At 44.2% G+C, this 23,275-nt stretch overlaps 1 protein-coding gene across 4 annotated transcripts in view; it reads left to right on the top strand.

The window, feature by feature from the left end:
• The window catches only part of LOC106582257 (diacylglycerol kinase beta), a 66,378-nt gene that overhangs the window by 3,931 nt on the left and 39,172 nt on the right, over positions 1 to 23,275 (top strand). Inside the window, exons 2-10 of one of the 4 annotated variants that reach the window (XM_014165166.2) lie at positions 2,733 to 2,858; positions 7,382 to 7,458; positions 7,817 to 7,837; positions 7,947 to 8,094; positions 8,773 to 8,922; positions 10,682 to 10,731; positions 20,577 to 20,651; positions 20,841 to 20,960; positions 23,033 to 23,150. In XM_014165166.2, coding sequence (XP_014020641.1) covers positions 2,789 to 2,858; positions 7,382 to 7,458; positions 7,817 to 7,837; positions 7,947 to 8,094; positions 8,773 to 8,922; positions 10,682 to 10,731; positions 20,577 to 20,651; positions 20,841 to 20,960; positions 23,033 to 23,150 — 829 coding nt within the window. In that variant the 5' untranslated portion in view covers positions 2,733 to 2,788. Of the gene's footprint in view, positions 1 to 1,759; positions 2,859 to 7,381; positions 7,459 to 7,816; positions 7,838 to 7,946; positions 8,095 to 8,772; positions 8,923 to 10,681; positions 10,732 to 20,576; positions 20,652 to 20,840; positions 20,961 to 23,032; positions 23,151 to 23,275 lie in introns of those variants that run through there. The other 3 variants (XM_014165150.2, XM_014165158.2, XM_014165174.2) reach the window with 3 other exon arrangements.

Here is a 23,275-nt window from a genome sequence, read left to right as displayed (position 1 = left end):
GAGACTTGTCCCGAAGCCACTCCTGCGTTGCCTTGGCTGTGTGCTTAGGGTCGTTGTCCTTTTGGAAGGTGAACCTTCGCCCCAGTCTGAGGTCCTGAGAGCTCTGGAGCAGGTTTTCATCAAGGATCTCTCTTCACTTTGCTCCGTCCATCTTTCCCTCAATGCTGACTAGTCACCCAGTCCCTACCGCTGAAAAACATCCCCACTGCATGATGCTGCCAACACCATGCTTCACTGTAGGGATGGTGCCAGGTTTCCTCCAGACGTGGCGCTTAACATTCAGGCCAAAGATTTCAATCTTGGTTTCATCAGACCAGAGAATCTTGTTTCTCATGGAATGAGAGTCCTTTAGGTGCCTTTTTGCAAACTCCAAGCTGGCTGTCACATGCCTTTTACTGAGGAGTGGCTTCCGTCTGGCCACTCTACCATAAAGGCCTGATTGGTGGAATGCTGGAGAGATTATTGACCTTCTGGAAGGTACTCCCATCTCCACAGAGAAACTCTGGAGCTCTGTCAAAGTTACCATCGGGTTCTTGGTCACCTCCCTGACCCCTGATTGCTCAGTTTGGCCGGGCGGCCAGCTCTAGGAAGAGTCTTGGTTCCAAACTTCTTCCTTTTAAGAAATTATGGAGGCCACTGTGTTCTTGGGGACCTTCAATACTGCAGACATGTTTTGGTACCCTTGCCCAGATCTGTGCCTCGACACAATCTTGTCTCTGAGCTCCACGGACAATTCCTTCAACCTCATGGCTTGGTTTTTGCTATGACACGCACTGTCAACTGTGGGACCTTTATATAGACAGGTGTGTGCCTTTCCAAGTCATGTCCAATCCATTGAATATACCACAGGTGGACTCCAATCAAGTTGTGGAAACATCTCAAGGATGATCAATGGAAACAGGATGCAGGATGAGTCTCATAGCAAAAGGTCTGAATACTTATGTAAATATGTTACAAAAAATATATGCCTTATTTATTATATAAACCTGTTTTAATTTTGTCATTATGGGGTATTGCGTATAGATTGATGAGAAAAATAATAATTGAATCATTTCAGAATAAGGCTGTAACGTAACAAAATGTGGAAAAGGGGAAGGGTTCTGAATACTTTCCGAATGCACCGTATGTGTCCATGCATATTCAAGTGTCTCAGGGGTTCCATAAGGTTAGAAATGTGCGTTTACTATGGGTATGTTCAAGACATCCACATACTAACTATGCCCGTACACAGATACACATATATGCGCAGACACACACATGCATTAGTACACACACGGATGATTCCATGCCAGCTCTTTCATTAGGAAATAGTTGTGAACTGAGGTGGTAAAATACTGTTACATGCACTTGTTGCTGTGAGGTTTTATAATTGGTCAGAGGGAATTGGGTCAAAAAGGAAGGAAGCTGGCTCTGAGACTAACACAGGTGCATTAAGAGAGCAGGGGGGAGTGGAACATTCAGCTTCAGTAGTCCACAGAACACAATACTCTAGGCTATATACTGTAGCAACCGACTACCCCAAAACACTCATGCACACACACACTCACACATTATTTATTTCTCTTTACATGAATGTGTAATGCTTCTTGAACCCTTCTCAGTAGTTACAGTAGTTACAATGTAGAACGGATTAAGTTTACAGTAAGCATATCTTGTATTTTGTCAACCCATTGAGTGTGTGTGTGTGTGTTTGTGTGTGTGTTAGACCCCCCCCTCTGCTGTGTGTAAGAGTGTGTGCTTGTTCAGAAGGGGGGGGGCATAAAAGTGGCATAACATCCCCTCTTTTCTGACACTGTCTAATCTTCTGTCACCATGGTATTGTCCATAATCAGTGATGCCAGCTGGCAGCCGGCCCATCATTCTGTTGTTGTCAAACAGCAGCAGCAGTCCTGGTCAATCATGACTTAAACTCTTACATGTCCCTTATACTGTCTGTCATTAATGCTTCTTTACCCATAAACTAAATGTTGTCCTAGGTACAGCTGTAGGATCTTAATTTGAGCCAGTTTGCTAAAGCAGCCAACAGGAAATGTGAATTATTATGTGGATTATAATTAATGGACATTTTTGTAGGGGTTGATATATTTCTTGTAAGGGAAAACAAAGTCTGAAATTTCAGCATTTTTAAACCTCAAATACACTACATGTTTTAAATGTCCTGCATTGCAGGAAAGTTCTCCTGCAACAGGGTGATCAAATTAAGATCCTACATCTATAAGTAAGACATATGTAAAATAATGCAGTGAGTTGGTGAGTTCCTGTTGGACATTGACATGCCAGTTAGCAAATTGCTAGCTAGCTATAGCACATAGTCCTGGATAGGACAAGGTAGCATTAGCTTGACTGTCAGTCATACTAAGAGTAATGTACTTGTCTGATGTAATACTTATGATAGCACGAAAAATGCATTCATTAGGGGATTCAGTAAGTATTATGAATCAAACAAGTCCCTAGCCTCAGTCTCTAATTGACTGACAGACTGATATACTTTTTGGTTACAGATGGACATAAGCATTTCTTGGTGTCTCCTAAACTATACTATCCTATACTTTACTATACTGTACTGTAGCAATGTAATGATCAGAGGATCAATATACAATAATTTTATGCAATTTTATGACCAGTGATGATGAAATGAATGTCAGAACCCAAACCAAATCTCGTTCTGTTAACAGTCTGCCACAAGAGACTATAATGAGAGGCCTAACAACTTTTTCTAAGTTCTGTTCCAGAGAGTGGACTGTGGGCTGATAGTTTGGGGATGTGAGGGAGAAGAGGACTCATCACAATGACCAACCAGGACAAGTGGGTCACTCTGACCCCAGCTGAATTCTCCCTTCTGCAGGAGTACGCTCAATGTAAGTCTGTGTCTCTGACAGTGGGTGTGAATGTGTGAGCGTGTCTTTGTGTGTGTGTGTGTGTGTCTGTGTGTGCGCGCGTGTGTGCATGCGTACACCGTCACTTTACGCTCGCAATCAAGTTTAAACTTCATTGAAAATGGAATCTAGTCAGGTATGAAATGTGACACTGGATTAGTAAACTACTGTAGATCCCATCCCAGCAGTATGTCCTGATCCACCTCACACAGAGAGAGATTTTACCTACTGCTTGACTATGGCAGGATAACAGAGCCCAGTTACTGTAATGGTGACTGCCTAAGAGCAGAGCAGAGAATATCTCCATGCACTGCCACTGCATTATGAAACCCAGCCTAATCCAACTTCATTTGGTGTAAAGCTCAAACAGTACAAAACCCCCCCTCTTTCTCTGATGACTTGGAATCATCCATACGTCTGTAATCTGTTATTGGAGCCCCTTGCTGATTTTGCAGAAATACCAGCTCAAGCATTACATCTGTCTGGTGCTCTGGTGCTGTTTATGTTAAAACATGATCAATCATATCACAAAAGCATCCCCTGCAGGCCAAAGAGAGTTATGAACGTCTTTAAGTTATTTTCAAGAACGCTACTGCAAGTATTCAGGTTTTCGGAAATGAAAAATTTGACTGTGCATGTTTTGAGATGGATGGGTTTTCTTGCCTTTAGTGAGATATACTCAAACCTTTCTTGCGTTGGTTGTTTCCAGGGTAACAATTAGGTTTAGTATTATTATTTATTTTCTATATTATTTTTTATTTTCTATATTTATTATATTTTGGTTTTAAAATGGTTTTCGGAAAAGGAAGGATTCTCAAAAGACTTCCCACATATCCACAACAATAAGAACTTAATCTCAGTGTGTTAGAGAAGACTAAAACAACAGAGCTAATGTGAGCAGCAATAAGGACCCTAAGTCTATATAGCGTCTTGACTGGAGGTTATTTTATTAGATATTCACAGACCTCAGTCCAAATCTAAATAATTAATGCTTTTTGCTTGAGATCTCTACTGCATGCAAAGGGTTTCACTTGGCCATGACATCTCTCTTGTTAATTGCTCTACGCGTTTTGACAACATTGTTTCGCCGGCTGTAAGCAGCTCTCCAGCCTATCTTTACTGTCTCTGATTGGGATCGATTTTTCTTCTTCTGCAATGTTTACCAGGGGCGCAACTTTGGTTTTAGAAGTGGGGGGGACTTAAGATCAGATTTAATATTGCAGTTAGATTGTGGCTTCCATCAATGTAATTGCCTGCATCATTTCCAATCCTCCATGTATTTTTTGTAAATATTTTCCATAAATGTATATATATATTTACAAAAAAGATATATGGGGATTGGAAATGATGCAGACAATGACATTGATGGAAACTACAATCTATCTGCAATATTAAAACTGATCTACCACCTAAAAAAAATCCAGCTCCACTATAATGTCTGAAAGTCTGAGAAGAAACAGGGTATGGGACCGGGGGGGAAATGAGAAAGAGTGAGGGACAGTGTGTGACAGAGAGATTTGGATAATCGTGTTTCAAATTGGCTCACAGCTAGTCATTATGCTCCCTGTGCAGCGAAAGGTTATAAAATATCCCATTCTCCGAGGTGCAACAATGGACCTTCTGCTGTTTCCACCTCTCCCTCCCTCCTTTTCAGTCCCTCCAGCTCACTTTAGCCCCCTCTCTTCTCATTGAAGTGAAGTGAGCTCTATTGCACACTTTCCTCACTTCACATACTGCATGAGCACCAATACTCTACAGTCTACTTCACTGCAGTTATGATTTCGTAATCAGAGACGATTATTAGAATGGATTTTTTTGCTCAGTGACATTGCGGTGTGTATTTTTCCAGGTGCTGTGTAAAAGAACATTGATGTGACATGCATTTTGGCCTAAAGTAACCTACGCTAAGTAATTTCCTTTTAAGTGTTGCATTAGGATGACAACGTGATAGTTTTTTGACCATGTAGAGGAGTGATAAAAAAACAATGCATGAGTTAATACTTTTTCATTTATTTTTGGTGGGTTTATCACACAGGCACCCAATCACACGTTTCATAGTTTCACATGGTCATCCTTCCAAATCTAGTGTTGTTGCTCCAGAAGCTACAATGAATGAAATTAATGAATTAATGACATTTTATTTTCGTGTCAAATCGCCAATTGGCAACCCGTCCCTTATGGGATTAATTGACACATAAACAAACATTACAATAATTCACTGTGGTAATTAAATGTTAATTCTTCTTCTGGCGTTCTCCGTATGCGCATCACATAAAGAATGAAAGAAAAATGAAAAAAAGTAAATTAATAAATAATAGTAAATAAGGTAATCCAAACAATAATTATATCCATAGAGCAGTAAAATAATATACAATAATATATACATACATACATACACACTGCATATATGCCTACATACATACATACATACATACATACATACATACATACATACATACATACATACATACATACATACATACATACATACATACATACATACATACATACATACAGTTGAAGTCGGAAGTTTACATACACCTTAGCCAAATACATTTAAACTCAGTTTTTCACAATTCCTGACATTTAATCCTAGTACAAATTCCCTGTCTTCGGTCAGTTAGGATCACCACTTTATTTTAAGAATGTGAAATGTCAGAATAATAGTAGAGAGAATGATTTATTTCAGCTTTTATTTCTTCCATCACATTCCCAGTGGGTCAGAAGTTTACATACGCTCAATTAGTATTTGGTAGCATTGCCTTTAAATTGGTTAACTTGGGTCAACCGTTTCAGGTAGCCTTCCATAAGCTTCCCACAATAAGTTGGGTGAATTTTGGCCCATTCCTCCTGACAGAGCTGGTGTAACTGCCTCCTTGCTCGCGCACGCTTTTTCAGTTCTGCCCACAAAGTTTCTATGGGGTTGAGGTCAGGGCTTTGTGATGGCCACTCCAATACCTTGACTTTGTTGTCTTTAAGCCATTTTGCCACAACTTTGGAAGTATGCTTTGGGTCATTGTCAATTTGGAAGACCCATTTGCGACCAAGCTTTAACTTCCTGACTGATGTCTTGAGATGTTGCTGCAATATATCCAAATAATTTTTCTGCCTCATGATACCATCTATTTTGTGACGTGCACCAGTCCCTCCTGCAGCAAAGCACCCCCACAACATGATGCTGCGACCCCCGTGCTTCGGTTGGGATGGTGTTCTTCGGCTTGCAAGCCTCCCCCTTTTTCCTCCAAACATAACGATGGTCATTATGGCCAAACAGTTCTATTTTTGTTTCATCCGACCAGAGGACATTTCTCCAAAAAGTACAATCTTTGTCCCCATGTGCAGTTGCAAACCGTAGTCTGGCTTTTTTTATGGCGGTTTTGGAGCAGTGGCTTTTTCCTTGCTGGGCGACCTTTCAGGTTATGTTGATATAGGACTCGTTTTACTGTGGATATAGATACTTTTGTACCTGTTTCCTCCAGCATCTTCACAGGGTCCTTTGCTATTGTTCTGGGATTGATTTGCACTTTTTGCACCAAAGTACGTTCATCTCTAGGAGACAGAACGCGTCTCCTTCCTGAGGTCCTTCTGAGGTCTTGGCTGATTTCTTTTGATTTTCCCATGATGTCAAGCAAAGAGGCACTGAGTTTGAAGGTAGACCTTGAAATACATCCACAGTTACACCTCCAATTGACTCAAATGATGTCAATTAGTCTAGCAGAAACTTCTAAAGCCATGACATAATTTTCTGGAATTTCCCAAGCTGTTTAAAGGCACAGTCAACTTAGTGATGTAAACTTCTGACCCACTGGAATTGTGATACAGTGAGTTATAAGTGAAATAATCTGTCTGTAAACCATTTTTGGAAATATTACTTGTCCTAACCGACTTTCCAAAACTGTAGTTTGTTAAGAAGAAATTTGTGGAGTGGTTGAAAAACGAGTTTAAATGATTCCAACCTAAGTGTATGTAAACTTCCGACTTCAACTGTACCATATTCAGACAAATAAATACAGAAAAAAGAAACAGAAGTCACTTGAACCCAGTCTGACACAAAGAGAAGATTCATATGGTAGACAAGCCTATACACAATCTATATACACACACCATTAACCACTACAAATACCATAATGGAAGAGCTAGAATAATATAATAAAACAATGTCTATACCAGGGGCCCAAATGGACCAGTCCTGCCAGGACACTCCTGGGGCTAAACTCCCATAGTTTGAAAATACAGGAAGAGACCTTGACAGGAACCAGACCAAACGGACCAGGCAGAGGAGTCTAAACTGTTACCCGTTCCAGAGTCTGGTGATTCCTCCAGTGGTTTCGATGCGGTCTGTTGGGTGTCAGATCTGATTCCTCCTGAGCTGTAGACTGAACCTTTTCAGAGACAATTAGATGAGATCCCGCAGTGGGATCTCCCTTCATGGACATGATGGTATCAATTGCTATTTAATGGGAAGCCTTTATGGTTAGAACATGTGCTGAATGTTTTTCTTTTAGACTCAACCAAGAAGCTGAAAGATGTGCTGCAGGAGTTCCATGGAGATGGAGTGTTGGCGAAATATAACCCAGAGGAGGTAGTCATTCTTTCCATAAGACACTGTTCTGGTAGTGATGTGGCATCATTAGCATTGCATGAACCATTGCAGAACTACTTTGAGGCTTCTTTATAATGTAGAACACTACCATCACTTCAGACTTGCTACCAAGTCTTGGTCATTTTGATATCAACAACATTCATCAATGTTATCGGTCTATATTCACCTCAAACCAATATCTTTGTTAGTTTTGGCATTTCAAATTAAGAGGCACTACTTACTTTGGTTATAGATGGGATGCTGAAAATGTCACACCAGCTTTTCAGGATATGAGTAACTGACTTTTTTCAAGTTTGATTTATTGAGATGCCCAATGTCTTTATTCAATGCTGCATAGAAGCAAGACATACTCAATCAGGTAATGTAATTCCTTGTTCTTCCAGGCATGATATGGTAATGATATGGTTATTAAATCTTCCCTCGTGGGAATTATACCAACCAGGATCATGTTCTGTGTGTTGTTTCAGGAGATTGACTTTGAAGGCTTCAAGGTCTTCATGCAGACGTTTCTGGAGAGCGAGCTGGCAGAGGAGTTCTGTCAACACCTCTTCTTATCATTCAGTAACAAGGGACCAAAACCCAGCCCCTCTTCCATAGACAAGCCCAGAGTTACTGGTAAGACCCTGCACTTCAGCCATAACCTTCAGATGATGTCCTTAAGGGGCAAAGTAGCTTTTATATTGTCTGTGTGCGCTGTTACTGAATTTTTAAAGCTACTTTGCCATTAGGACCACCGCACCTTCACTTTAGACACAAACAAAGGAACAGATCAAGAAGGCATAGAAACTATGACCTCAGCAGCAGACAAACAATCTCTCTAACATCAAATAAAAGCCTAAAGTTGTTTAGGTCTACTTTAGTGTTTACTCCTACCACAAAGAGCAGTGTCCCTGGGTGATACTGTTGTAATTGGTTCAGTGTTGTTAACTCTGTCGTCAGACCACCCCAGATTGCCTTGTTGTCGTGGACTGTAGCTTACAGGCAAGTCATTGAGTGCAGCGTTTGTAGCATCAGCTTGTACTTTTTCACAAAATGTCCAAAATGTACGTGTCCTGAGGCACTAACTACAATCTTCACAAACTAAAACTGTGCTGTCTAGTCAACATTTACTACCATAATATTGGCAAAAACTACACTTATATAACATCTGCAATCAATTTCACAACATGAATTTCGATTTATTGGTAGACAGTTTGAAAGACAGTTTGAGGTTGACATTAGAGGCATAAGCTCAGCAATGATCATAACCGGCCTACATTTTGACCTTCTTCTCTGGCCTTCTTCTCTCTGCAGGCCTCAAGTTGATCAAAGGGAACTCGACCCCTCTGAAGGTGCCCACTCTACCCAGGACTCTGCCCAGACCTCTAGGCATGGTTCAACTGAAGGACATCGTCTGCTACCTCTCACTGCTGGAGGGTGGCCGACCCGAGGACAAACTGGAGTGTGAGTACTAATGATTGTTGTTCCTCTGAAAGGGGAATATACTGGAGTTCCTTTGGCTATAATGCAGAATTGGGATTTCCAGAACAAGACTGTTATTTTGGGGTTTTACCCATGAGAATAATGACATTTGTGTACCGTAAATACAAACACTCATAGCCAAACAAGTTAGAGCTTCATCACAATACACTGCTATATATTTCCCATTACCTAAGCAGGAGCAGCAGGTTACCCTTTTCACTGTAGTCTACTTGAATCATTATGTTTACTGAAAGCCCTTATTAGCGGTGCCATGGTATCTCTTTATTCTACTTAAACTTTAGATGTGTACTTATTTATTTATGACATTATATTAGATAATTGAACATCAGACTTTTTATGTGCTCTTATAATTCTCATCCAACTGCTGAAGAGCAGAGCCGTTCATTAAAAATGAAGTGTGTTAATAATTTAGCAGGTCTGGCCCAGGGAGCACATCATTGGTTTAGCCTTGGATGCTACAGTATCTCTCCTCGTAGAGAGAATCCCACTCTGCCCACCCTACCCCTCCTTCCGTCTAGCCTCGCTGATGTCTTGGGGTGCTAAACAGGGCCCTCTGCTGGTTCTTCTAAGAATGACTGGTTTCAATATACACTTACAGTACAGTACGTTCACTGTAGTTGCTATATCTGTAGGTCTACATACATTGCGCAAAGTCAGGGAATGCATGGCAAAATGAGAAACATCTAAAAAGTGAGTATTGATCATCATCAGTAGCAAGCTAAATTCCCTTGGTTCTGTATGACTGAGGAAATATAACCTATGTCACTACAGTGGATTCAGTAAAAGTTACTGCAACTAGTACTAATCCAGCTTTGAAGAGCAGGTGAGGACAACGACAAATAACAGTCTTTATACTGTAGGTTCATATGGTTAGACAACTTAGCTCTATCCTTTTTTTGGAGTGACTCGACTGTATGCTATTCCTCCCATCTCTCTACACACCATCACCTTCCTGTGGCCACGTTGGATTGCCACCACAAACACCTTCCCAGCTCCAGCAGAGTTCCCAATCCTCCAGGCATCTACCTCACTTCCCCTTCCTCCTGACCGCACCACAGCAGGAAGCTGTCAATTAGCTCCTAATTAGTGTCTGACAAACAGCAGCTTGACGTCAACCCCATATGAAATTAACAACCCCCCTCTTCGAGTCCTTAGTGAACTCACCGGCTCACCCTCCTCAATCCAGCTGGGTTTGTCACGAGCCGCTCCGCTACTGATATTGGGGGAGGGGGTAGCGTCATGCTGAGACTGGGCTAAAAACACTTTTCCACGTATTGGGAATATCCATTAGTATGTAAATTACTTGGGGCAGAGGAGAGTGTTGTCACGATTATATTACTATAGAACTGGTGTGTGTGTGTATCTCTGTCTGTCTGTCAGTCACACTTGTATTGGATAGCCAATCACTGTTCTGGTGAGGGAGCTGTCTGTTTCCATGGTGATGGTGTTGAGTGGTGGCTGGGGGCTAGTGGAGGAACCAATCAGACTTCAACACTGAGATGCTAAGAAAGAACACTTTTATGTGGGGAAACATTGCTTTGAATTGATGGGAGTGCAATAGCTGATTGTACCCTTAAAAAAACGAAAGGAAGTTTTAGTTCCTCAACATAGTAAAGTGCATTCGTGAAACTAAATTGGTACTAAGAATGTGTCTCAATGACATCTATTGCATCTCAAACACCAATTGAAACGGATAAATGTTTGATCTCTTTCTCCACAGTTATGTTTCGTCTCTATGATACTGATGGGAATGGGTCTCTGGATGGTTCGGTAATCATTTTTCCCTCTTCATACGTATTCAAAATAATATGCCAAACAAATGATTTGAACACAGCCTTACATGAAACATCATCTTTGTTATTTGCTAAAGCCTATACCAGAGCCATGTTTGGTTCTGTCCTATACATGCCATGTTATTTACTGTAATGAAAAATTATTGGTGCTGCAACCTGAACTCAAGGGTAGATTTAACATAGTAAATGTAAATCTGTGACACTCCAATTAGAATGATATGTTACGTATGGTATGGTATGGTACGTATTCATTTGTGGATGTATGTCATCCATTTCGCATGATATGTTACACATTTGCAATACGTATGATATGTTACGAATTCCAATTTGTTGTGGCTAACATTAGCTAGGTGGCTAACGCTAACGTTAGCTAGGTGGCTACCATTAGCTAGGCTAGGGGTTAGGGTAAGGTGACCAGATTTCTGAAATAAAAACAGGGGACATTTCCAGTTCGACAGTCAATATATCATCAAAATATCCAATGTTATTATCTATGAAATTAAAAAGGGGGACAATTCCGGTTTCATGTATTTAGTCTAACAGGCACACTGTGATAGAGAAAACAACTATATTACAGAAACCCTACAGACAAGACAGAACTGTCCAATCTAAACAGCCATTCAGTTGTCCTGGTAGTCTGGGTAGAATAAGAGCAGAAGAGAACATAAGCAAAATTGAAAAAACAGAGATAATAGTATATGTGAAATACTTAACAAAATAACAAAGAGACAAGATGATGATGAGATTGGTAACTACATAATATACTTATACCAACCTAATCTGTATATTTCTCAGAAGAATGTATCTTCTTCAGGATTGCTCTGTCTTTGGCCAGCTTCTCCATGAACTCCTGGCAGGGGAGGTTGAAGTTTGTCTTCACAATAAGCATGGCCTTGACGGTCGGAACAGTGAACCTATTTGTTGCTGCTATCCATATATCATTCATTTGGGAGAACACTCTCTCGACTGGTGCATTACTTCCAGGTTAGCACATGACAACAGACGCTAATCTAGCCAGGTTAGTGTGTGGGATGTCGTTCTCTTTGAAGTGGGTAACCACCGTGCTCCATCTCTGACTAAGCAGTGTCTCAGATGTTTTCCATTCTTCAAGCGATCTCCCCTTTATGAGCTTTTGCAGGCCAGTAACCTCATCGCACAATGTATCCTCATTGATGGTCACATTGGGGCATTTTTCCTGCAGTGTGGCTGCTGCCTTCTGGATCTTAAAAAAGCTGAGGTTGCCTTTTTAACAGGAGACAATGTAAATCTTTTGGATTATCTGTGTGCTTTCCCCATGCTTGCAAGTAGTTCACAGCCGTAGTGAAGAATGATTGGGATGTTTTGAGAAAGCTCTCTTTAGACATTGCTTAATTTTCCTCTAGCTCTCTCAGAAGTCCTCTGACCAAAACTGGCATGAAGATGTCATCACGTCTTGCAGTCAATTTTGCCTCAACGTTTCTCACAATTGCAGCTGACTCCACAGCACAGCGGTCCTGGCCTTCAAGCATCTTGATCGTGTCACTGAATATGGTCAGGTTTCCATGGGCAAAGGCCAGGCAAAGTTCAGTCAGTGGATCTTCGAACATTGTTCGCAGGACAACAGGGCATTTGTCTTCAGAAAGAAAAAAGGATTTCAATGGCACATACATTTTCAGCACTCTTTCTAGAGCAGGGAGCATGGACATCCAGCGAACATTGCTGTGTCTTAAAATGTTATGGTACTCCTGGCCAACAAACTCACAAAAGCCCTTCAGTTTTTCTATTCTGACGGTGAAAATATGAAAATATCCAAATACCTTTGTGAGCAGGTACTCAACATCAAGGGGAAACATATCCAAAGCTGTTCTGGCCGTGTTATGAATGATGTGGGCAGGACAACCTAAGCCAATCACCTCCCGCTGCAGAGCATTTTTAACTTTGGTATGGACATTGACCCTCCCCAGCCTATTCAGTCCTCCAAAGTTGGTATTTGTGTTGTCGGCAGAGAATGCCATGACTTTGTTTTCCAGGTCAAATTTTGGGATGACCACCAGGACCTCAGCTGCAATCTCCTCTGCTGTTTCTCCTTTCAATTCAACAAAATCGAGCAGTTTTGTTTCTACAGATGTGCTACCATCATATATCTTACAGTATCTGACTACTATTGGCAGCAGCTTTACATGTCCATGATTGGACGCATCAATGGACAGGGACACAAATTCAACCTGGTCTAGGTCCTGTGTTACCAAAGTAGTTGCCCATGGTGCTAACACGTTATTCACTATGGCATCACATTTTGTCCTAGCACATGGTGCTAACACGTTACTCACTATGGCGTCACATTTTGTCCTAGCACATGGTGCTAACACGTTACTCACTATGGCGTCACATTTTGTCCTAGCACATGGTGCTAACACGTTACTCACTATGGCATCACATTTTGTCCTAGCACATGTAAACTTTGGCTCATAAAGCTTCCGTGTCAGTTGTGCTGGGCAGTCCATAGATCTGTAACTATAATTGTGTCGCATAGTGTGGTATGCAAAGACACCCTCCTGCACAGCTAAACCATATTCTTCTTGGGAAGGTTCTACCTTCTTGAAGAATGTGGTGACAGAGGGCATACCAACACGGGCAATCAGATAGGCTCTATTCTTTTTGTCTGCTGATGTTCTACCACTGCCGTTCTTCCCCCGCTGCCAATTGAAAAAGAGGAATCACAAAGGGTGCAGTGAACCATTCTATCATCTTGACCTGAGCTTATAAATCGGTGATGTCATCTATAAAATAGCCTCCAACACTCTACTCAACAAACTGGATACAGTCTATCACAGTGCCATCCATTTTGTCACCAAAGCCCCATACACTACCCACCATTGCGACCTGTACGCCCTCGTTGGTTGGCCCTCGCTTCATACTCGTCGCCAAACCCACTGGCTACAGGTTATGTACAAGTCTCTGCTAGGTAAAGCCCCGCCTTATCTCAGCTCACTGGTCACCATAGCAGCACCCACTCGTAGCATGCGCTCCAGCAGGTATATCTCACTGGTCACCCCCAAAGCCAATTCCTCCTTTGGTCGTCTTTCCTTCCAGTTCTCTGCTGCCAATGACTGGAACGAACTGCAAAAATCTCTGAAGCTGGAGACTCATATCTCCCTCACTAGCTTTAAGCACCAGATGTCAGAGCAGCTCACAGATCACTGCACCTCTACATAGCCAATCTGTAAACAGCCCATCTATCTACCTACCTCATCCCCATACTGTATTTATTTATTTATCTTGCTCCTTTGCACCCCAGTATCTCTACTTGCACATTCATCTTCTGCACATCTACCATTCCAGTGTTTAATTGGTATATTGTAATTACTTCGCCACCATGGCCTATTTATTGCCTTAACTTACCTAATTTGCACTCACTGTATATAGACTTTTTGACTTGTTCTACTGTATGAACTTTTTCTCAACTAGCCTACCTGGTTAAATAAAGGTGAAATAAAAAAATAAAAATAAATTGAAATTCTCTCATCATGTTGTCATTAAAATGGAATTTCCGTTTCTTGGAAAGAGCCATTGTACCTCCTCTGTCTGCTCTTCTTCACTCTCCTTGTGTCACTCTTTTTACTCTCTTACATTTACATTTACGTCATTTAGCAGACGCTCTTATCCGGAGCGACTTACAAATTGGTGCATTCACCTTATAACTTTTTCTTCTCCTCCAATCTTTCTCCTCCTCTTTTCTTCACTCGTCTTCCTTATCTTTCTTCCTTTCCCTCTCTTTACCTTTCCACCTCACTCTTCTACACACTCCTCGCTTCACTCTTTTTACTCCCTTCATTTTTCATTCTCACTCTCTTCTCCTTCCTCTCCAATCTTTAATAATAAATAGTACACTATTAGATCAAATACTTTGGTTAACAGATTCCCATTGCTTGCCTCATTTTTGTATTTTATCTTAAAAACATGGGTTGGAATAATAAATTGGCAGGCTCTGTAATCATATCTTTACCTTTCCTCCTCTCTCTCTTTCTGTCACGGGCTGGCTCGAAAAAACAACAGGAGAGATAGAGTCAGGCGCAGGAGACAGAGAGTTCTTGACCACACTTCTTTATTCAAAGCAACTGGATGTGGTCGCCAAAAGTATAGGGGCGCAGCCCTTAAATTATTCTGCGGTGGTGTACACAATGAAAACAAACCACAGGCAGAGGGAAAAAACCAGTACACATTCCTATCGCACAAAACCCGGACAAGAAACACAATCACGCACAAACACATACATCCAACGCTAAACTAAATAACCCCCCCCTACTAATGACTAACCCAAAACAGGTGCGTGCCTACCTAGACCTAACCAACAGAAAGTGAAACAAAAAGGGATCGATGGTAGCTAGTAGGCTGGCGACGACGACCGCCGAGCTCCGCCCGGCCGAGGAGGGGCGCCACGGTCCGTCACTGTCGTGCCAGTACTCCCCCCTGACGCGCGGCTCCCGCAGCGCGCCGACGCCGGCCTCGAGGACGCCCCGGAGGGCGAGGCGCAGGGCAATCCGGATGGAGGCTGTGGAACTCCCGGATGAGCGCTGGGTCCAGTATGTCCTCCACCGGTACCCAGCACCTCTCCTCCGGGCCGTACCCCTCCCAGTCCACGAGGTACTGCAGGCCCCTCGCCCGGCGTCTGGAGTCCAAGATGGACCGGACTGTGTACGCCGGGGGCCCCCCGATGTCCAGGGGGGGTGGAGGGACCTCCCGTACCTCATTTTCCTGCAGCGGACCAGCTACCACCGGCCTGAGGAGAGACACATGAAACGAGGGGTTAATACGATAATAAGAAGGAAGTTGTAATCTGTAACACACCTCGTTTATTCTCCTCAGGACTTTAAATGGCCCCACAAACTGCGGACCCAGCTTCCGGCAGGGCAGGCGGAGGGGCAGGTTCCGGGTCGAGAGCCAGACTCTCTCCCCTGGGGTGAACACGGGGGCCTCGCTGCGGTGCCGGTCAGCGCTCGCTTTTGTCGCTCCCTGGCTCGTTCCAGGGATTCCTGCACAGCGTCCCAGGTCTCCCTTGAGCGCTGAACCCATTCCTCCACCGCAGGGGCCTCCGTCTGGCTCTGATGCCATGGCCCCAGGACCGGCTGATAACCCAACACACATTGGAATGGTGACATGTTGGTGGAGGAGTGGCGCAAAGAGTTCTGAGCCATTTCGGCCCATGGCACGAACCTTGCCCACTCCCCTGGCCGGTCCTGGCAGTAGGACCGCAGAAACCTGCCCACCTCCTGGTTTACCCTTTCTACCTGCCCATTACTTTTGGGGTGAAACCCCAAGGTCAAACTGACCGAAACCCCCAGTCGCTCCATAAACGCCCGCCACACTCGGGACGTGAACTGGGGGCCTCGATCTGAGACGATATCCTCGGGCACCCCGTAGTGCCGGAAGACGTGGGTGAATAAGGCTTCCGCGGTCTGCAGGGCCATAGGAAGACCGGGTAACGGAAGCAGACGGCAGGACTTAGAAAACCAGTCCACAACGACCAGGATCGTAGTGTTGCCCTGAGACGGCGGGAGATCGGTCAGGAAATCCACCGCCAGGTGGGACCATGGTCGTTGTGGAACCGGGAGGGGTTGTAATTTCCCTCTAGGCAGGTGCCTGGGAGCTTTACTCTGAGCGCACACCGAACAGGAGGAGACATAGTGCCTCACGTCCCTCACCAAGGTGGGCCACCAGTATCTCCCACTAAGACAACACACTGTCCGCTCAACCCCTGGGTGACCCGAGGAGGGAAGCGTGTGAGCCCACCGAATCAGACGATCGCGAACACCGAGCGGAACGTACTTACGACCCACTGGACACTGCGGAGGAGTAGGCTCTGTCCGTAACGCCCGCTCGATGTCCGCGTCCACCTCCCAGACCACCGGTGCCACCAGGCAGGAGGCTGGAAGTATGGGCGTGGGATCGGTGGACCGTTCCTCGGCGTCATGGAGACGAGACAGTGCGTCGGCCTTAGTGTTCCGGGAACCTGGGATATACGAGATGTTAAACCGAAATCTCGTAAAGAACATCGCCCACCTGGCTTGACGCGGGTTCAGTCTCCTCGCCGCCCGGATGTACTCCAGATTGCGGTGGTCAGTCCAGATGAGAAAAGGGTGACGCGCCCCCTCAAGCCAATGTCTCCACACCTTCAGGGCTCTGACCACAGCCAACAGCTCCCTGTCCCCCACATCATAGTTACGCTCCGCCGGACTCAACTTCCTAGAGAAGAAGGCGCAGGGGCGGAGCTTGGGGGGGGGCGCCCGAGCGCTGGGACAGCACGGCTCCTACCCCAGCCTCGGACGCGTCCACCTCCACTATGAAGGGCAAAGAGGGGTCCGGGTGCGCCAGCACCGGAGCGTCGGTGAACAAAACCTTCAGACGACTAAAGGCCCTGTCCGCCTCCGCGGACCACTGCAACCGCACCGGGCCCCCCTTCATCAGTGAGGTAATGGGAGCCGCAACCTGCCCAAAGCCCCGGATAAACCTCCGGTAGTAATTGGCAAATCCCAAAAACCGCTGCACCTCCTTCACCGTGGTGGGAGTCGGCCAATTACGCACGGCTGAGATGCGGTCACATTCCATCACTACCCCTGATGAGGAAATGCGATACCCCAAGAAAGAGACGGCTGGTTTGGAAAACTCACATTTCTCAGCCTTGACGTATAGGTCATGCTCCACCAGTCTCCCAAGCACTTTACGCACCAGAGACACATGCTCGGCGCGTGTAGCGGAGTAGACCAGAATGTCATCGATGTACACCACTACACCCTGACTGAGCAGGTCCCGGAGAATCTCGTCCACAAAGGATTGGAAGACTGCGGGAGCATTCTTTAACCCATACGGCATGACGAGGTACTCATAATGGCCAGATGTGGTACTAAATGCAGTTTTCCACTCGTCTCCTCCTCGGATACGCACCAGATTATATGCACTCCTGAGATCCAATTTCGTGAAGAAGCGCGCCCCGTGAAATGACTCCATCGCCGAGGCGATGAGAGGTAGTGGGTAACTGAAACCCACTGTGATGGCATTTAGACCTCTATAGTCAATGCACGGGTGCAGACCTCCCTCCTTCTTCTTCACGAAAAAGAAGCTCGAGGAGACGGGTGAGTTAGATGGCCGAATGTATCCCTGCCTCAAAGACTCAGTGACGTATGTTTCCATAGCCGCTGTTTCCTCCTGAGACAGGGGATAAACGTGACTACGAGGAAGTGCAGCGCCCACCTGGAGGTTTATCGCACAGTCTCCTCGTCGATGAGGTGGTAATTGGGTCGCCTTCGTTTTACTGTCTCCCCAGCACCGGTCCACAGTGTGCCCTCTGCGACCACATGAGGTGCAGGAGCGAACTCCCCCTCCAGTCTTCCTGGCTGCTGCCCCCCCTATCTCCATAGGCGTGGGAGCAGGAGGGCTGGAGGGTGGAATGAGCAGGGCCCGGGTTGGACGTCCGAGGGCGGCCAGCAGATTGTCCAGTCGGATGGACAGATCCACCAGTTGGTCCAGTGTGTTGGTCGTGTCCCGACAGGCTAATTCCCGGCGGACGTCCTCCCTCAAACTACAACGGTAGTGATCTATAAGGGCCCTCTCATTCCACCCTGCTCCCGCGGCCAGGGTGCGGAACTCGAGAGCAAAATCCTGCGCGCTCCTCGTCTCCTGCCTCAGGTGAAACAGCCGCTCACCCGCCGCTCTCCCCTCCGGGGGATGATCGAATACTGCCCGAAAGCGGCGGGTGAACTCTGGGTAGTTATCCCTGGCTGAGTCCGGACTGTCCCACACGGCGTTTGCCCATTCCAGGGCCTTACCCGTGAGACAGGAGACGAGGACGCTGACGCTCTCCTCCCCCGAGGGAGAGGGACGAACGGTCGCCAGGTATAACTCCAACTGGAGTAAGAAGCCCTTACACCCAGCGGCCGTCCCATCGTACTCCCTGGGGGGAGCGAGTTTCACCCCACTGGTACTGGGTGCTGTGGGTGCTGGTGGGGGCGCAGGCTGTTGACCTTCCGCGTTCAGGGGGCCGAGAGCGCGTTGGTCCCAGCTCTCCATGTGCGCCAACACCTGATCCATGGCGTTCCCCAGACGGTGGAGCAGGGTGGAGTGTTGGTCAACGGTTTCCTCCATGGACAGGGCTGGCGCTGAAGCTCCTGCTGACTCCATCAAGTTGAGGTGCGTGATTTCTGTCACGGGCTGGCTCGAAAAAACAACAGGAGAGGTAGAGTCAGGCGCAGGAGACAGAGAGTTCTTGACCACACTTCTTTATTCAAAGCAACTGGATGTGGTCGCCAAAAGTATAGGGGCGCAGCCCTTAAATTATTCTGCGGTGGTGTACACAATGAAAACAAACCACAGGCAGAGGGAAAAAACCAGTACACGTTCCTATCGCACAAAACCCGGACAAGAAACACAATCACGCACAAACACATACATCCTACGCTAAACTAAATAACCCCCCCTACTAATGACTAACCCAAAACAGGTGCATGCCTACCTAGACCTAACCAACAGAAAGTGAAACAAAAAGGGATCGATGGTAGCTAGTAGGCCGGCGACGACGACCGCCGAGCTCCGCCCGGCCGAGGAGGGGCGCCACCGTCCGTCACTGTCGTGACACTTTCACTCTTCTTCCTATCCAGTCTTCCTCCTCTCCTTCCTCTCCACTCTCTAACAGAAAACATTATGCTAATGTTGTCCATGAAAATGTATAAATATATTTTCACAATACTTATTATAATGCCAAACCATTAAAATTGTAATCTACAAATAAATATTATAATAATTAATTGTCCATTATCTTAATATAATCATATTTTCAAAATGGCCCGTCCACTGCATGCTTACATGTGAAAAATGTTTAACCTAGCTACCAGTAGCTACCTAAACTAACTAGCTAACTTAGTCTACATAGCTAACCTTAGCTAGCATAACCTATTTAAAACCTTATTGGTCAGATCATCTATCTATATAATAAATTGTGACATTATAACATCACTAGGTAGTATCTCAAACGATTGTAACTTACCTGGCTTGAAAAGACGTTTGTGGTGATGTTGTGGATTCATATGACACTTGCTAGTTTCTGGCTGAGTTTTCCACAGCAGTTTTCTCTAAAACTAGCGCTAGCAAGTAGAAGAAGAAGAGTGAATAAAGCTGCTATAGCGAGCAGGGGTTAAGGTTAGAGTTCAGGTTAGGGTTAAGAGTTAGGTTAAGGTTAGGGTTAGGGGAAGGGTTAGCTAACATGCTTGTAGTTGCAAAGTAGCTAAAAAGTAGCAAGTAGTTGTAAAGTTGCTGATTAGCTAAAATGCTAAAGTTGTCTGTGATGAGATTCTAACACGCAATCCTTTTGGGTTGCTAGACGTTCGTGTTATAAGTCTACCCATCCAACCTGACCAACCACCCTGCTTTTGTTTTTTACCTTAAGTAACCTTCTGTCTTATTTAACTACACCAAACATAACATATCATACTCATTTGAGTGTCCCAGATTTATTTTACTATGTTACGTCTAGTCTATGAGACCAGGCTGGGTACAATGGTACATGATAGCTACCTAATGCTACCTAGCAGGTGGATAAATGTCTCCTGTTCATTGCTCTGGTCTGCATGTGATGACTCTCCACTAGACGATAATTGCCCTCCCTTAGGGCAACCATTGTAATTAAGTCATCAAGCCTGTATCAGTTTTCAAGCTGCCTTTGTTGTGCATTGTACAACTCTCCTTTGGAGAGAGAAGATTGTACCAACTGACCATTACATACTGTTCATCAACTGAAGAATGGCTATTGTACCATAGATATATTTTGATGCAAGATTTGTTTTCCACTTCTAGGAACTGGAGCACATCATCTCTCAAATGATGCATGTTGCTGAGTACTTGGAATGGGATGTGACAGAACTGAAGCCGGTAAAATACATATTTTTTCATAAACATTTAATATACTGCAGATCCATAGACATAAAGCTCTAGGGCCCCCTAGTTTCAGTTATATGAATAACAAGAAAATACTGTAACTTTGTATATCTTGAATGAGGGTGTCATATATAATCTGTGCTGACAGATCCCACTGTACTGTCTCTGATTGGTTGTGAGTAGATTCTGCAGGAGATGATGCAGGAGATCGACTATGACCATGACGGCACAGTTTCTCTAGTGGAGTGGATCCAGGGAGGCAGCACGACCATCCCCCTGCTGGTACTACTGGGCCTAGAGACGGTGAGTAGTCACGAATGTGTTACCTAAACATCATCACTGTTTTTACTTTCAATGGCAGATTTTCTAGACCGGAGCCAAAGAGATTGTCTATGTATGGCTCTGAAGTATCCAGTTCTGGTCCTGGATGGCCAGAGTGTGTGCAGGATTTAGTTCAATCCCAGTTAAAGGCCCAATGCAGCCATTTTTATATCAATATCAAATCATATCTGGGTAACAATTAAGTACCTTACTGCAAAAGCTATTTCTCAAGCAAGAATTTTGCTAGGACTGTCTGGTAGTGGTCTGAAGGGAAACTGAAAACCAGCTGTTATTGGCAGGCAGGTTTGGAACTCTCTTTGTTATTGGTCTATTAACTTATTTACTGCCTGGTGATGTCACCAGGGAAGCCGGAACTCCATTCATGCAAAAACTGCTGATTAGAAGATCCTGTGTAGATTGCATTTTCAACCAGCAACTGGGTCATTACACAAAATGGGTGCCTTTTGCATCCACTTGATATCTTAAGTAGGAATTGTGCACCAATATTGAATTTTAAAAGCATGTCATATTAAATGAAGTGCCCTTTAATATAGACCACATGAGGAATTCAATAAATCGTATTTTTAATATGAATAAAGGCTTGCTAATCACTTCTAAGAAGATTTCAATCTACTTCATCCAAAAATCTATCAAAGTATAATTATTGTAAAGCCCTAGTTATTGTTGTTGCTTTGACAAAGGGATCTCTGAAGATGATGATTTTTTTCTTCATGTGATTAGTGATTCATTTACGTATGTCCCTCATTTTCAGGAGAAAGCTGTTGCGTGAACTGAACTCTTGTTTCAATATGGTGAAACTATTCCGTTGAAAATGTTTTTTTTTCTAAAGAAACATTGAACATCAAATAGTCAAATCATAGTGTACAAGCAGGTGAGCTGGTTCTACTCTTTTTGGCCATTTTGGTGTTTTGTGGTAGATAAAGGAGCTGGTCGGGCATAACACATCAACCCAGGCTAGAAATGTTTTAGATGTTACATTTTTTTGTGAAGCTTGCATTCAGTTGCAACTCCCCTGTTACATTCAACTCGGTTACTTTATTTGACACTTAATAGGCACTTACTTTAGTCGTTTTTGTTATTTTACCTCTTGAGATGGGAAAGCATGTGGTCTTTGTTTCAGAATGTTAACATGAGGTGAAAACAAACGTCTTTTTTGACCAAGTTACACTTTTTAAAAGGCACCGGATTGGTGGAACGACCCAACTATCAGGAAACAACACAGAAGAAAAAAAATCTGACCTTTACAGTGTTATTTTCATCAGCTGTTGTAAATATGATGCAAAACACAGAGAAGACAGAATTTTGACTACGCTGGGCCTTTAAACCCTCTATAGCCTGATTCACACTACCAGGCCAAACCAAGCCAAAGCCAGCTGTATTAGGCCAGCCTGCTTCCTCATCCACCGTAGTTGCTGGAACCGTGCTGGAAAGGACAATGTGGGAAAACAATATTTGAGCCAGCAGAGCATGGTTGTGGTGGGCCCTATTGTGTGAATCAGGTACAAGGTCTGGACATTCCCACCACTGCCTAACTAGTCAACAGCTTCGTCAGACGACACCACTGATGTCCCAGCTCTCTTTGTCCACTAGATGGAGTCATCTCTTCAGTTTTTTTGCTGCCTTTATCGTCAATGATCTTGAACAAGTAATCACTTATCAAAGGCTAATGAGACAGTCTCTTACAGTGACGTCAGACTGTCATTTTGCTGTGATTGACATAATAGATGACATGATTAATGACACAGGATTAAAGGGAAGAACCCAGGCAATCCTCCCCACTAAAGTTGATGGCTTTGGAGAACAGTAAAAAATTTGCAAAACCTTTTACATGGCCCACATTCAGTTGCCAAACATTGTCAAACACTGCAGATCAAAATGCCACGATAGAGCCGATGTGATTCCTTATTGTACATGTCAGAGAGGCATGTTTGTTTTACATGGCCTATTTATATCTGCCATGTAACGAATTACCCAACTATCAACCAGTCAATAATTAACCAATCAATCAAACCAATCAATCATCTTTCCTTTAGAATGTGAAAGACGATGGGCAGCATGTGTGGAGACTGAAGCACTTCAACAAGCCGGCCTACTGTAACTTGTGCCTGAACATGCTTATAGGCCTGGGCAAGCAAGGGCTGTGCTGCTCATGTGAGTATGGTAACAGTAACAGTTGTTTCCTCATGTCTACTCTAATTTATACCATTCATAAAAGGTTTATTCCATGCACTTTTTCATCATTAAGAAGGCATTTTTGTGACCCAAATCCCCCCTTG

This window comes from Salmo salar, chromosome ssa02 (genome assembly GCF_905237065.1).
Source record: "Salmo salar chromosome ssa02, Ssal_v3.1, whole genome shotgun sequence".
NCBI lineage: Eukaryota > Metazoa > Chordata > Actinopteri > Salmoniformes > Salmonidae > Salmo > Salmo salar.
The sequence above is the reverse complement of the archived record's forward strand: the minus strand, read 5'-3'. Positions and strand labels throughout refer to the sequence as shown.